At 41.1% G+C, this 14,322-nt stretch overlaps 1 protein-coding gene across 3 annotated transcripts in view; it reads left to right on the top strand.

The window, feature by feature from the left end:
- Positions 1 to 14,322, top strand: part of STN1 (STN1 subunit of CST complex) — a 32,606-nt gene that overhangs the window by 7,751 nt on the left and 10,533 nt on the right. For all 3 annotated transcript variants that reach the window (XM_075843218.1, XM_075843216.1, XM_075843217.1), the window contains 3 exons: positions 6,755 to 6,886; positions 8,280 to 8,375; positions 10,103 to 10,171. In XM_075843218.1, coding sequence (XP_075699333.1) covers positions 6,778 to 6,886; positions 8,280 to 8,375; positions 10,103 to 10,171 — 274 coding nt within the window. In that variant the 5' untranslated portion in view covers positions 6,755 to 6,777. The remainder of the gene's footprint in view (positions 1 to 6,754; positions 6,887 to 8,279; positions 8,376 to 10,102; positions 10,172 to 14,322) is intronic.

Below are 14,322 nucleotides of genomic sequence, written 5' to 3'. Positions count from 1 at the left end.
TTGAGAGGGAACATGTACAGATAATAGGTCACAATCTGTGAGGAAATAGGGGATTAAAAAACATTGCATCAAAGGAGATACTCATACATGGATGACGTCAGCGCAAGCCGTCAGGTAAAATAAATGTTCTAGATGCTTTTCCTTACTTTTTGCCTACCAACCAAATGTAATATTATTATCAAGAAGTAGTCTACAGATAAAAGGTAGTAAAACTGCAGAAACACATAAGTCTGCATAGTAGCTGTATACACAAAACGGAATGAGATTTTTTTTTCTGCTTCTATGCTTATCACGGCTGTAAAGGTGGAATTACTGTCAGAGAAAATCCTGCCGTTTACATGCACTTTTAGCTCACGCAAACGTACACGTTTTTGGGGATAAAGGACATAAGTGGCTAAAGGCCCTTTTATCATCACAATTCGCTTTTTTCTGTGGGATCGTAATGATAATTGGCCAGCACGAATGCAAGAAAATATGTCAAATTAGCGTTTATTGATGATCTTTATTCATCGTGCCACCTTAAAAATGATTGTTATCAGCAGCGATATCTGTGAACGTATATGCTGCTGGAAGCGACATTTACAACAAGCATTGCGTCCTAGTGCACGGGTCTTGCAGGAACGGTGGGTAGGCGATGACACTACTCACCCTGGTGGGACAAGTTTCCTCCGTGCCAGCGGCAATGAAGGATGAAAATGTCAGACAGATCCTAAGGAACGATTTTTCAAACCTCCAATTTTTGTCGTTTGACCATCTTTACTCCGCTGAACACACATGGTCATCGTCCTCAGTAAATGTAATATATGCGCTGAATAAGTCGATTAAAAATACAGGATTTGAGAAGTTCCATGAGTTTTGAGGTGTAGTTCAATGTACAACAATATAACGTGAATTATTGTCTCTGCGCCCGTGGGTGTCGTTCTTGCTTTTTTTTTCTAGTGAACTTTCACCAACCTTTCTTCGTTCTGGGGAAGGGTGAATAGAAGCGGTTGTGTAGACCACAAGTCTCCGATACGTCAGGAAGCATTGTATCTTCTCTTATATTCTATACACCAGGGAGCTCGGCTGCAGCACAATGAGCTTCTTGTAGAGAACCGCACATGTGTCACGCAGATACGCTTCTGTTGAGTTTCTCATTTTAAGCATGGACACATTTTAGTTTTATGTTTTAACGATCTCTTACCCTGGTCCTGTATACATTCTATCCCTTGCTGCAAAAATTAGTATATTCTTTCTCTGGAAGCCCGCTGAGGTGGCATTAATGGTCAATTAGAAGCGCTTCAAAGGGTAAGAGCGGCACTGAGCTGAAAACCGCGCCAGTTTGCCCTTTGACGTGGTTGTCGAATTGCTTCATAATGATCGTGTGGTGTTGCGGGTAAAACGGATGGTTAGCTGCAAAATTGTGCAGCCATTAATATATAGACCTTTAGGACAACACGATTTGGCAGGTAACCAGCAGTTTTACCCACAACAACACGCGGCCATTAACAAGTGATTTTACAACCGCGCCGAACAGCTGAATTTCGCTGCGTGAGGCCTTACCCTTAAGCCGGCCATAGACATTAGATATCTGTTGGTCAAAGAATAACAGCACCCAACCGTGGCTCCCCCTCTAACCTGCACGTTTGACCAAAAGGAGTATACCCTCGGTGTCACTTAACCCTGGAGGAATCAGTATTTGAGAAGTAAAACTCCAGCCTGTCGGATCCACTTTTCCCCTTTGCAAATATCGGTGATCTGTCTATCAGCACTTTCAGACGTTCGATTGTCCATGGATTCTACCTACAGAAATCTAATGTCTATGGCCAGTTCAAAGGGGTTTTCCAGTCCCTAAAAATTGATGGCCTATCCTCAGGATAGGCCATCAATATGTGATTGGTCGGACTCCAACTCCTGGGACCCCCGCCGATCAGCTGTTTTGAAGGGACCGCTACGCTCGTACAATTGCTGGTACCCCTTCAATTCTACTTGCTCACTGTAAATCTTCAACACACTTGTAGCCGTGGTTCACAGTATTACATCCTTCTCCCATTCACTTCAACGGCCCCTTCAAAAACAGCTGATCGACAGTGGCCCCGAGTGTCAGACCCCGACCGATCACATATTGATGGTTTATGCTGAGTATACAACACTACATGTTGTTTTTTGTTTGTTTGCTTGATTTTTTTGAAAACAACTAAAAGTGTAGTGTCAGTGGCCTCCATGAAGGAGGAAGTAGCTAACTTCACTTCGCTTACTTGGTTTACCACAATTGGTGGTCTGGGACATAACAGTAGTATGTTCTGTCAATCTCCGAGCCGGTCTAATACATTTTTGGACTGGATTTAGCATCCATTTAACTAAAACATTGGCAGCCGGCTGAACAAATCCATGGTTACCTCTGAATTTTAGAAACGAGCAAGCAAAGCTTGTCTGAGAACATTCCTCATGAGCACTTGTTTTTTACATGAATACTTTTGTCATGGCATAAGAAGCTTCGCTGCCAGTAGAAGTCAATTCTGTAAAGTCATATCGGCCTGGGGGCGACACCATGAGACCTCCAGGCTTGTACACTGTAATAGGTGGACCAATATATGCCATAGAAACAAATAGTAGTTTTAGATCAAAAGAAAAACTATTTATGTGACCAGTTCTGGTTACCGCACTAATAACTCTATATAATCAGGATGACATGCGGGCAGACTGATTCTTACTGGTTCTAAAGCTTATAAAGTGTTTATCAGATTAAAAATGGGAGTCGACTACATGTTAATACTTTTGTCTCTCTTTTATAATTAAAGACCGGGCAAATGAGCGCTCGTACCAAACTCTCGTTTGTCGGCTGATTTCATCTTTTATGCGGCCCAAAAAAAGGTAGCTTCTTGGCAGCACGTATCTCCATGTCAACAGGGGAAGTGGTGTCAATAGGAAATGTACTGCCTAAGGCCTCATGCACACGGCCGTGCCCATAATCACAGCCCACGATTGTGGGCACGGCCGGCCGCGGACTGCCACCCGCATTTTCGGCCCGTGCTTTCATACAAAGTATGGGAGCACAGTCCGTAAAAAGCAAAAGAACAGACATGTCCTATCTTTTGCAGTACACTTCTACGGCCTGAACACCTTCCCGTATATAAACTGGAAGGTGTCCGTGGACAATAGAAGTGAATGGGTCCGTAATTGCGGACCGTAATTACAGACTATTTTTACGGCCGTGTGAATGGGGCCTAAAGGATGCAAAATGTAAGGGGACGAACAATCGTATTAACATCATAAAATTTATGATTTTACATGGCGACAATGGCCCAAACTTTGACATTTATCAAAATGCCGCACATGGAATAAAGAATTTTGCACAGGTCGTTAAACATATTAGAATTTTGTTTTTCCTTATGCCACTATGTCGTAATTGACATATTTATTTTGCATTAAAAAAAATGGTGCATGGCATTAATACATTAGTTACATAAATGGACTGTGACGTCAAGGGCTCCTCAATGGCGCCCAATAGCGCTATCTACATGGGAGGCGTGGGTGGCACTATCTGCCCCCTGCATGTGGCGCGATCTTCAGAGGGAACTGTGGCATTCTCTACAGAGGGCACTGTGGCATTATCTATAGGGGCTTTGTGGCACTATTTACAACTGAAATTTATTCGTTTTTAAATGGACAGTGAAAAATGGATGCAAAACAGGTCACAATCAGCTGTCAAAAACGGAAACATGGACACGGAACTAATGCAAAATGGATGCAAATCGGTCGTCAAAAACGGACCAAGATGGGCGTTTTCAACGGCCGACACCTGGACCCTGTTGTGTCAATAGAAATAGCAATCCCAGCGTGGTGTGTGGTGGGTAGGAGATGCGAGGTGGGATTGGGTAGATGTAAAGGTGCCAAATATCTACTCCCTGAAGTTAGGGCTAGTGTTTGGCGTCTGTGCTGCTTCACAAGGCTGCTTCCAAGATCTGATCTGAGGTCAGTGGAGAGCAGCTGCCTTCTGGGCTCTCCCTCTTGGCGCCGGCCTTGGCGCTGCACTCAATATGACACACGTGACATTACAATGTATGTGTCAGACTGCAGTGTAGCGCCAAGGCCGGCGCCAAGAGGGAGATCCCTGATATGGTACACAACAAGTATCTAATCTATCATGTATCCAAGCTATCAAAAACTATGCACCACTCTGATAAAATTGGCACCTTTTCAGAGCCTGGACGACCTTTTTGGTGGACCACTGTGGTAAAAACTGATGCTAAAAATGGATGGTAAAAACTGATGACAACTAACAACAACCGATGACGACTGATGGTTCTGTAGTAAAAATTCTGAAAAAGCCTGATGGCAACTGAGGCTAAGTTCACACTACCGTTATAGTACGTTTAGCTCTCTTCCTTTAGAAGAAGAGATGAACGAGATTCCAAACAGAAAGCATCGCTTCCGTTTGTTTCCATTCCATAAGGTTTCTGGTTTTATTCGGAAACAATAGACGTAGTCGACTGCGCTATTGTTTTCACTATAAAAATGGAAACCTTATGGAACGGAAACAAACGGAAACCATTTGCAACGGAAGCGCTACCCTTTAAATCAATGGTAATGCAAACGGAAGCTATGGTTTCCATTTGGCTTTCCGTTTATCTGTTCCTCTGGCGGAATGGATGACGGGAAACCCCAAACGGAACCCGACGCTGATGTGAACGAGGCCTTGGATGCCTTTTTTTTGTAATTTTTAAAACTATGGGGAGGTGTAAAAAAATAAAAATAAATCCACCCTTTTCTGCAAAGGTTTCCCCAGAAATCTGTAGCATTTGTCTTGTCATGTTGCTATTGTATAATGGATATACTGTATATGTGCATGATGGGCATTGTATTATCACAATAAGATTTGCACCATGTACCACGTTCTAAAGAACTGTCAGCAAATGATGTTACACGGAGCATATCCAAGGCCGACCATGGCAAATTATAAGAATTGGGCAGTCAATGCACCTAAAATGTGTGACTGATGCCTGTTTGGGTTGTTTTCTACTGATGTCAATAAAAGTTCGTATTGATGGCAACTAAAAATATCAAATTGGATCCTATTGTCTACAGTACTCAGATCAGAGTGCCCTGTAAAATAACTTGTCACCTTTATAATAATGTAACCTTCGAGATTTGTGACTTGTATTGAAAAATAAACATAAAGCTATTTCCCCAACTGAACACCCCCCCCCCCCACCAACACACAAGACTACATTTTAACAGTCAGTAAGCATCATGTATATTAATAAAAAATAAAAAAATGTGTATAAAGTGTCTGTTTTAGTACGTTTTCGTATTCCCTGGAGCATCGCTTTTTTAGAACTCTATATTGTGCTGTTCCTCTGTTATTCCTCCTTAAAATTTTTGAACAATTGAAAACTGGGTGTTTCTAGTTGGGGTGTGTCCCTACACAGACTGAAAACCAAAAATAATACCCGCGGAAGGATTTAATTCATTAGTAATGGTACAATATCTGACATTCAGGTTATTAGTATAAAATGTATCTATGTAGATGAATTGTACTAAAGAAAAGCAATCCGTGGTAATGACCAAGTAACCTTGGTGCGTTGATCGAAATACGACTATAGGAACACTCGAGAGAGAGAAAAAATGATCAATTTCAGCACAACAGTAATTGGAATATAAAAATATGAACTTTATTACATTTAGACATAACAGAATAAAAAAGATGAGTCACAATGAAAAAGGCGTCAACCATTGCTAGACCATATTGTTAAATAAATGTCATAGGCATATATATGTAGAAATATAGGTTTATGTAAACAAGTTACGTACCAAAAAGTCTCAACACAGACTGAGGCCCCATGCACACGACCGTGCCCGCAATCACGGCCCGCGATTGCGGGCTCGGCCGGCCGCCGACTGACAAAGTATGGGAGCACGGCCCGCAAAATGCGAAAGAACGGACATGTTCCATAATTCCCGGAACATTTCCACGGCACTGACACCCTTCCGTAGTGCTACGGAAAGGTGTCAGTGTTCAATGAAAGTGAATTGCGGTCCGCAAAAACGGAGGTTTTTTGCTGTCTTGTGCATGGGGCCTGACAATGTCCAATCAAGGTGTGCAGAGTGAGACTATGCAGGGACACACCCCTTTGACCAGGGGAATGGTAACACCCCGTTGCCAATTTATTCATACATTTCTAGGAGGAATAACAGAGGAAAAGCACAACACAGGTTCTAAGAAAAGTTGTTCCAGAATTGGCATTTCATGGGGAACACAATTATTTACTAATATAAACATGTCAGGAGAGGTCTCAGATTCTCTTTAAAGCTGGCCATACAATAGGATAATTACCGTCTCTGACGTCTGCCAAGAATTCTTTGTTGCCCCAGGTGTCGGGCAGCTTGAGTGACATCCCTTTTTAAACAAAATATGCATGCTTGGCAAATCTGAGTGTGCATGTTTACGGGGGAGTCGAGACACCTGTCGACCCAACAAGCATTTAGTTGACAGCTGTCTCATGAGTATGGCCGACTTAAAGGGTTATTCCCATCTTTCAAAGTGATGGCATATCGCTAGTATAGTATAGTCATTCCTTTGTGATTAGTGGGTGTCCGAGCATTGGGATCACCAATCCTTGGAATGAACGCTGATTTAGCGCTGCGTCCCCATCCAATGATTTATCAGGGACAGGGGTGAATTTGCTGCTGCAGTGATTCTGATACATAGAGTATAATGGAGAACTTCATATAATGTGCACTGTCATTTCAAGTTGTGTGTCTTGTCATTTAGATCTATGAATTCCCACGCGTTTCATGGAAGAAATACCGTCACTATTATGGGGATTGGATCCAGTGTTTCTAGCATTTGCCAAATTGTACATTAGAGACGTTTTGGAACTAAAAGAGTCGCATCAAGTACCTGGTAAGTATAGATAAAGGTCTAGTATATTAGAAAATGTTGTTTTTAGCCACTTTTTCAGTCTGCAGCCATGGATCACTTAGTGTAATACAAATTATAGCACAGCCATTCATTCAGAATCTGTATGAGCAGAGGACAAATATATATTCCCATTGTTATGAAACATTAGGGTGTGGAATTCATCAACCTCTCTACACCAGTTTTCTGGCGTAGAAATGTTTCAAAAAGTCACAATTTGCATTAAAAATTGTGACGTTGTTACGCTGCCCTCACCACTTTTTTTTTTTTTAAAAGGGGCATAGCTTACAAAAGGCAGTGGGGCCACCGCGGCCGGAATAATGTATAACTTATGCCAGGAAACGGGCATAAATTATAGCAGAAATCGACGCCAGCTCCTACCTGGTGTAGATTTTAATTTGTGGGGAGTAGCAAGGAAGAGGCCAATGCTGGTCCTCGTACCTTGCCCCCGCACCCGATAAGACTACACCCCATCTGACAATTAAAAAATATATAAATAGGCGAGATCACCTCACCGAAATATGGCGGTCCTCTTTTATTAAAACTGTCTTACAGGAAAACATGTGTTGTTGTCCATAACATCCATCACAGTGCCGTTTTTATGATCCCAGAACAGTTTAAGAAATGAAAGCTGAGCTCTGATTGGTTGTTTGCTGTAACAATGGCACCAACATACATTGTTATTAAGATGTCTCCTTGTTCTCAAACCTCAAGTTGGGTCACATCTTTCTTTTTGGGACTCCCATTGGCCGATGCACAAGGGCCGTGCTCCCTTTCTGTAACTCCCATAGACTACAAGGGAAAGCGCTGCCATAAATGTGTTAAATGGTAATACCCACTTTAAGGTGTTTCTATGTTCACATGGCCTAAATTTCATGGTTGGTCTGAAGTAATGCTTCAGTTGCTATGTATGAAAAAACCCTGGTCCATGGAGAGAGAGGCCTCCACACTCCTTTCCCATATAGCGTATAAACTAGTGTAAAGGTGGCCATAAATATCAGATACATTTTGGTCAAGCCCACTGATTTCAACAGGATGGGTTAACAAATGATAGATTTCAGTATACCAGATCATTTGTTACTCCAAGAAATAATCTGCTCTTAGACCTTTCTGACAGAGGCTTATCTCCGCCGAAGGCTTGGGAACCTCCATGTGGGTCACACCACCCTCATCTCTTACAATTGATGGAAAGGAGGGGGGGGGGCAAGCATTGGGTCCTCCTGTTCTGAAATAGTGGTTGTGGTAGTAAGAACGAAGTATGGGAAGATCCCATTTTTTTCACCTTAGGTCAACATTACCAGTCTAATTCTATCTGTTGCCATCAAACTCTACAGATTTAGGCTACTTTATATTATACTACTAATTTGTGTTATCACAGGAATCTTTTTCTACAACAGTCATCCCATCAAACAAGTGGATATATTAGGAATGGTTGTCTGCGTCAGAGAGAAGGAAGCTTTCTACAGCTATGGGGGTAATTCCATTCTCACTTATTCTTTATTGCATTGGATAGATAGATAGATAGATAGATGGATAGATAGGAGATAGATAGATGGATAGATAGATAGATAGATAGATAGATAGATAGATAGATAGATAGATAGATAGATAGCAAAGAATGTTCTTGTTTGCTTGGCACTAACAGAAAGAAGAGGAGAGGGCGCTCCAATGGTGGCAGTAAAGTAAGATGATTAGGATCAGTCTGTTGATGTCCCCATGGAATCAGATGAGAATTCAGCATGTACCAGTGTTATTTGGGTACATTCACGTTGTGAGTCTTTTCTTGAAAAATGATAGATCAATCCACATCAAAACTGTGTTAACACCACAATAAATTCTGCACGTCTCTGTATCGTAAATAGCTTTATATACCATGACTGTAATTAACAAACTATATACAGTAATTGACCTCACCTGTGTAACACCCGCAGACCACGTGACGAATTAAAGCCAGGTAATATGGCAGGGAGTGTAAAGGCCGTAATGGTTTGGATGGAAGCTCCATGGCAAAACTGCGCGTACTGTATATACGTGGGGTTTGTGCCACATTTTTTCTGCGATTGATGTCTATAGCAAAACCTCCTGTAAAAAAGGTGCTTTTTAAAATGTTGAGTTTACGCGGTTAAAGTCAAAACTGCTATACGGCAAGGGTATGTTCACACGCAGTGTTTTCAGGCATAATCCGGGCCGTTTACGCCTCGAATTACGCCTGAAAAAACGGCTCCATTACGCCTCCAAACATCTGCCCATTGCTTGCAATGGCATTTACGATGTTCTGTTCCCACGAGGCTTAGTTTTACGCGTCACTGTCAAAATACGGCGCATAAAAAGACGTCGGCGAAAAAGAAGTGCAGTACACTTCTTGGGATGTTTTTTTGGAGCCGTTTTTCATTGACTCCATTGAAAAACAGCTCCAATAACGGCTGTAAAATACGCCGCGAGTTGTTACAAAAATGTGTGAAAATCAGGAGCTCTTTTCGCTTGAAAACAGCTCTGTATTTTCAGACGTATTTTGCTCACTACGTGTGAACATACCCTAATGGTACGGCTGGGTCAATATACCATAGGCTGTATTTATATGTGCAATTTTTGCCACAATTTTTTATTCATTTTTTTTATGTGTGGAATTGGCAACTTCCATTCTCTAAGTGGGATAAACTTACTGAATTGTATAGAAATATTATCTCTGTTACAGTAAGAAATGGCGACCTGAGTAGAACATGGGAACATATCGCTTGCACGTTTCCTTGGTTGCCCGCACAGTACACAATGTCTGAATTTACGTTTTATTAACTACCCTCCTGTTTTTGGGCTTCCTGCCAAGCTGCCCCACCCATTCCCTTTTTCCTCCACTGTCTGAAGCCAAATAATGGATCAGTTTCCTGCCCTCCCCTATGCTTCTACTGCTATAAAAACTGTGTATATATATTTGGGCATTTTTATTGATCGCACCTTAAACAAATCTAACAGGCTCCTATAATGGTCTAAGTAGCTCGTAATTTATACACCCCTGAGATTATCTATCTGTCTGTCTGTCTATCCTGTGTATATCTATGTATATGTATATATATATATATATATATATTACAGTAATCATTTGATGTGGTTGAATAAAGAGCTTTATTGCTTGCAGGTCTGCACCTTTCACACCCACATTGGGTTTTAATGTCTTTCCTTGTCTTTTTGATATTTTTAATACAGTGGATGACAGCACAGGAGTTATCAACTGTACGTGCTGGAAATCCTCTGGGCCAAAATGCAGATCTTCAGGTATGACATGACTTCTTATTCTATAGGCAGCAGGGGCGGGAGAAGACCAAGACCAGTATTGTAGAATGCATCCCATCTCCATCCTTGGTCCTAGAAGTTCAGTATTTGATTATTGTAAAACCCATAAATTGCAAATTTACCCCCACCCCAATGGCACCCAAGACAACCACCTTCCCCGCCTAACCCTCATTCCAGCCTTGATGGGCAGTGTCATTTTAGAATGCGACTTTCCTGAATAGGAACCACAGCATCCAGAATGCTAAACTCAGATATAGTTTAGTGTTCATAAATGAGTCAAATGGGGTTTTCCAGGAAAACTTCTGTGTGATCTATAGGGGTAATGGGGCGGAGCTGCAGTACAGCTGCTTGTAGAAATGCGCTGCTGTGCTGTCGCTCCTTTGGTCTGCTGATCCTTGGGGTTCATTCTTGGATATTCCCGGCAAAAGTCATAGTGACAGATGTGCTTCTCTTCAGTGGCAATGTGAGGGAAGTGTTAGTCTCGGACGTCAGCATAGTCCTAAGTAAATAGAACGGGTGAGCACAACTTGCGATGTCACTCACCAGCGTCTGCCCACTTACTCCTTTCTGAAGCAGCGGGCCAGAAGTGAAGCCAACTATAATCTCTGACCATAAAAGCCCCAAGTTCAGACATTGTACCCATTTCAGGATTCAGTAGAGCAGTCATAGACTTACCAGGGATTGACTGTTGCCAGAAGACCCGGCCGGAATCAGGGATGGGACTTCCAAATACAAGACGGGGCGAATGGGGCACTGGACAGGAAACGGCAGCTCAAATAATCGTATTATTGCAATTGCTTCTTTAGCCAAAAAAGCGATCTGATAACAGGCAAGATTACAGGCTTTTTTAATCTCCTTGAGTTTTTCCTGAAGACCTGTCAGCAGTATCCTATGTCTGCTGATGGATCTGCAGTGCAGTCACATTGAAATTTCCTGCAGCCGTTCTCCCTATCGCATCGTTGCTAAGGCCGTTTTTTGTATAGAATTATATTAGGGAATTCCTCTCTTAAAAACACCATCCAGATAGACCTTTACGGGAATGAAATCTTATATATTACAGATTCAGTAATGAAGGCTGCATTACATGTTGTTTCTTTTTTGGCGACTACCTTCACAACTATAAAACGGTTTCCGTATCCTTCCTACTAAGCAAATCATCTGGATGTTGACATTTGCTTTATATTTATTTATTCAAAGTAGTTCCTTGATAAACTTTATGTATTCAGTAATATTTGACTTGTTTCAGAAAAACCGAGCCCAGTAATAGGAAGAACGGGCTTAAATATACAATAACATAGCTGCGTATTGCTTACCTTGGTAAAGACAGAAATATTTGCAGAGGAACTTACGCAGGAACATAGGCGTACATTATGTCATTGGGTGGACGCTACCTCTTCCTAAAAAGTAAAGAAAAATTCTCAATCACAATGGGATAAGATAAAGCCTTTCCAAGACCCACAGATCTTCCAGTCCCACCTTCCTAGGAGATTATATGAAGATCATCATCACCAATGTCTCCTTCAAGAGAAGGATATGAACACCTCCCATCATTTACTGAACCATTAGATTCCCCATCCATAGGTTTATCTGAAGTCCTTCCAAGATCCACAACTACTTTCTAAAAAAAAATGCTGACTAATATTGATCGGACGTCACTGCCTTTTAGTATTTACTGCAAATGGCCCACATGCAGAATGTCCGGCGCTGTCGTAGTCGGACTGCATTTCCCTTTATCCATAGGAGAACACAGATTGGTTACAACTGACTCTCCTTTCCCCTACATAATGATGTTGGCTCCTGTTTTTGAGAGAAAAGAGGGATGGCAACGCGCAAAAGTTTTAGATCGCTCTAATAACGCCCTTTTATATATATATATGTGTGTGTGTGTGTGTGTGTGTGTGTATATATACTGCTATAGAGTCCCTGGATCAATAGTGTTGTATAATGCCCATATAGACTGTCATTCTGTGCCATTTACTGGTTATAGTGCACTGATAGTACATAGAGTGGCCAGTTACAGTGTCCATATAAAGCACAGAAAGTGCCATACTTTGCCCATATAGAACCATATTGTGCTCATAAAATGCCCAAGTCCACAAGGTGTTAATCCGTGCCCACAGAGTGCCATACTTTGTACACACAAAACCATATAGTGCTCACACAGTGCCCAAAGTGTCACATATTGCTCACAGTACTAAGAGAGCGCATAGAGCTCACAGTGCCAAATTGTGCACGCGTAGAGCCAAACAGGGCCCAGGTCCTTCTATTAAAATGACTGTTCGTTCCATTGAAACAAATAATAACCCCAACAGGAGGTGCTTGCATTGCTGACCTCCAGGGAGTACGGGGGGGGGGGGGGGGATCATACGTCAGTGTAAGAATGCCTACCACATGTGTACTAACCCTAACAAGGACATACTGTAATGCTGAGGGGTATAACCATAAGTTTGATAGTCGTGATAAGTATATAGTCTGTCTACTAATATGCATGCTGGTGACCAAGTACTGCTGTCCATAAAATGGTTGGGTGACTGCGGGTTCAGCTTCTGGTCCTCAGCTACAGTAGAAATTGTAGCTCTAGAGCAGGGTCGTAACTAGAAAATACTGGGTCCTATAGCAAACTTTTGAAAGGGCCCACCAGACTCGTGCAGATTTTAATGCAGACTTGACTGCAGATTTCCTCCACACCGTAATAAGGTATTATAACCTATATATATATACTCTTAGCCAATTCATTAGATTCAAGATTTCACATAATCCATATATATTAAACCGAAAAGAAAAATCTCGACATAATAATATTATATCAAAATATATTTATTTGTACTTTATTACACATCAATAAATACAAAACATACAAAAATAACCCCCCTCCCAAGTATATACGAAGGTTGCGAAACGCGCGTCGAGGTGCTTGGTGTCCAGGTGTCCTATCCTCCCAGTATCATGTCCTTAACAGGTATTGTGTTCCACTTCTAACTTTTTATAGCTTTTTTCTGATTAGGTCTCCATTATCATAAGCATGGTTGCTATATTCTATTGATTGGAGGGACCTGTCAGTTTGATTACACATACATATGGTATAGCTACCACTTTACCTGGGATGTGATTCTCTTTTGGGAGGAATTATTTCTCTATATATAATTTTTGATATTGTATTATGTGAACCTGGTATATTTTTAATTATATTTTATATGTCTATAGTATATACTTGGGAGGGGGGTTATTTTTGTATGTTTTGTATTTATTGATGTGTAATAAAGTACAAATAAATATATTTTGATATAATATTATTATGTCGAGATTTTTCTTTTCAGTTTAAGGTGGGTGAAATCCGAGGCAAAATCCGGCCCCCTCTCTGCGGCAGAATAGAGAATGCTGGGGATTTTTAAATTCATGCGTTTTTTTTTTCTCCATATTGTGTGGGAGAGGTTTTGAAAACTTCATTCACTGACATTGCACTGTGGTTTGCTGCTTATTCCCCCGAACAAATTATGTGGTTTATAAAAACACAATGTTTTTGGCACGATTTCGTGAAAACTCCTGCAAAATAATGTATAGAATTTTGCTGCAATTTTTGGAAAACTGCACAAAATGACAATGTTTCTACACAGGTCTGTATAGCAGTATATATATATATATATATATATATATATATATATATATATATATATATATACACAAATGGGCGTTATTAGAGTGTTCTAAAAATTAGCAACCTCTGAAAGAAGATAGTGGAGGTTGTGGAAGCTTCAAAGTGAAGGGGAATTTTACAGTCACCCCATAGCAGAGCAGAAATACTGCGCAGACTAAGGACATTCAGAAGCTTGCGGATGTTTTTATTATTTGGATAAAGATTTTCTTTAAATTTCCACCTGAAACAAATAGAATGTTGTTGGGTGCGGTTGAATGATCAGAATAATTATAAATATATTTTTACTATAAAGTTCTCGCACCACGTGACATTTTGGTTTGTCTAAAAAGGTCGTTAGTAACAAAAAGTTATGAATATACAAAGTGGGCAGCACGGATGTCCTGCAGCGCTCGGGTCCTGGGTTCGAATCCATCTGACGACAACATCTGCGTGGAGTTTCTATGTTCACCTCGTATTTGCATGAATTTTCTCCAGGTTT

This window comes from Rhinoderma darwinii, chromosome 11 (genome assembly GCF_050947455.1).
Source record: "Rhinoderma darwinii isolate aRhiDar2 chromosome 11, aRhiDar2.hap1, whole genome shotgun sequence".
Lineage (NCBI taxonomy): Eukaryota > Metazoa > Chordata > Amphibia > Anura > Rhinodermatidae > Rhinoderma > Rhinoderma darwinii.
The sequence above is the reverse complement of the archived record's forward strand: the minus strand, read 5'-3'. Positions and strand labels throughout refer to the sequence as shown.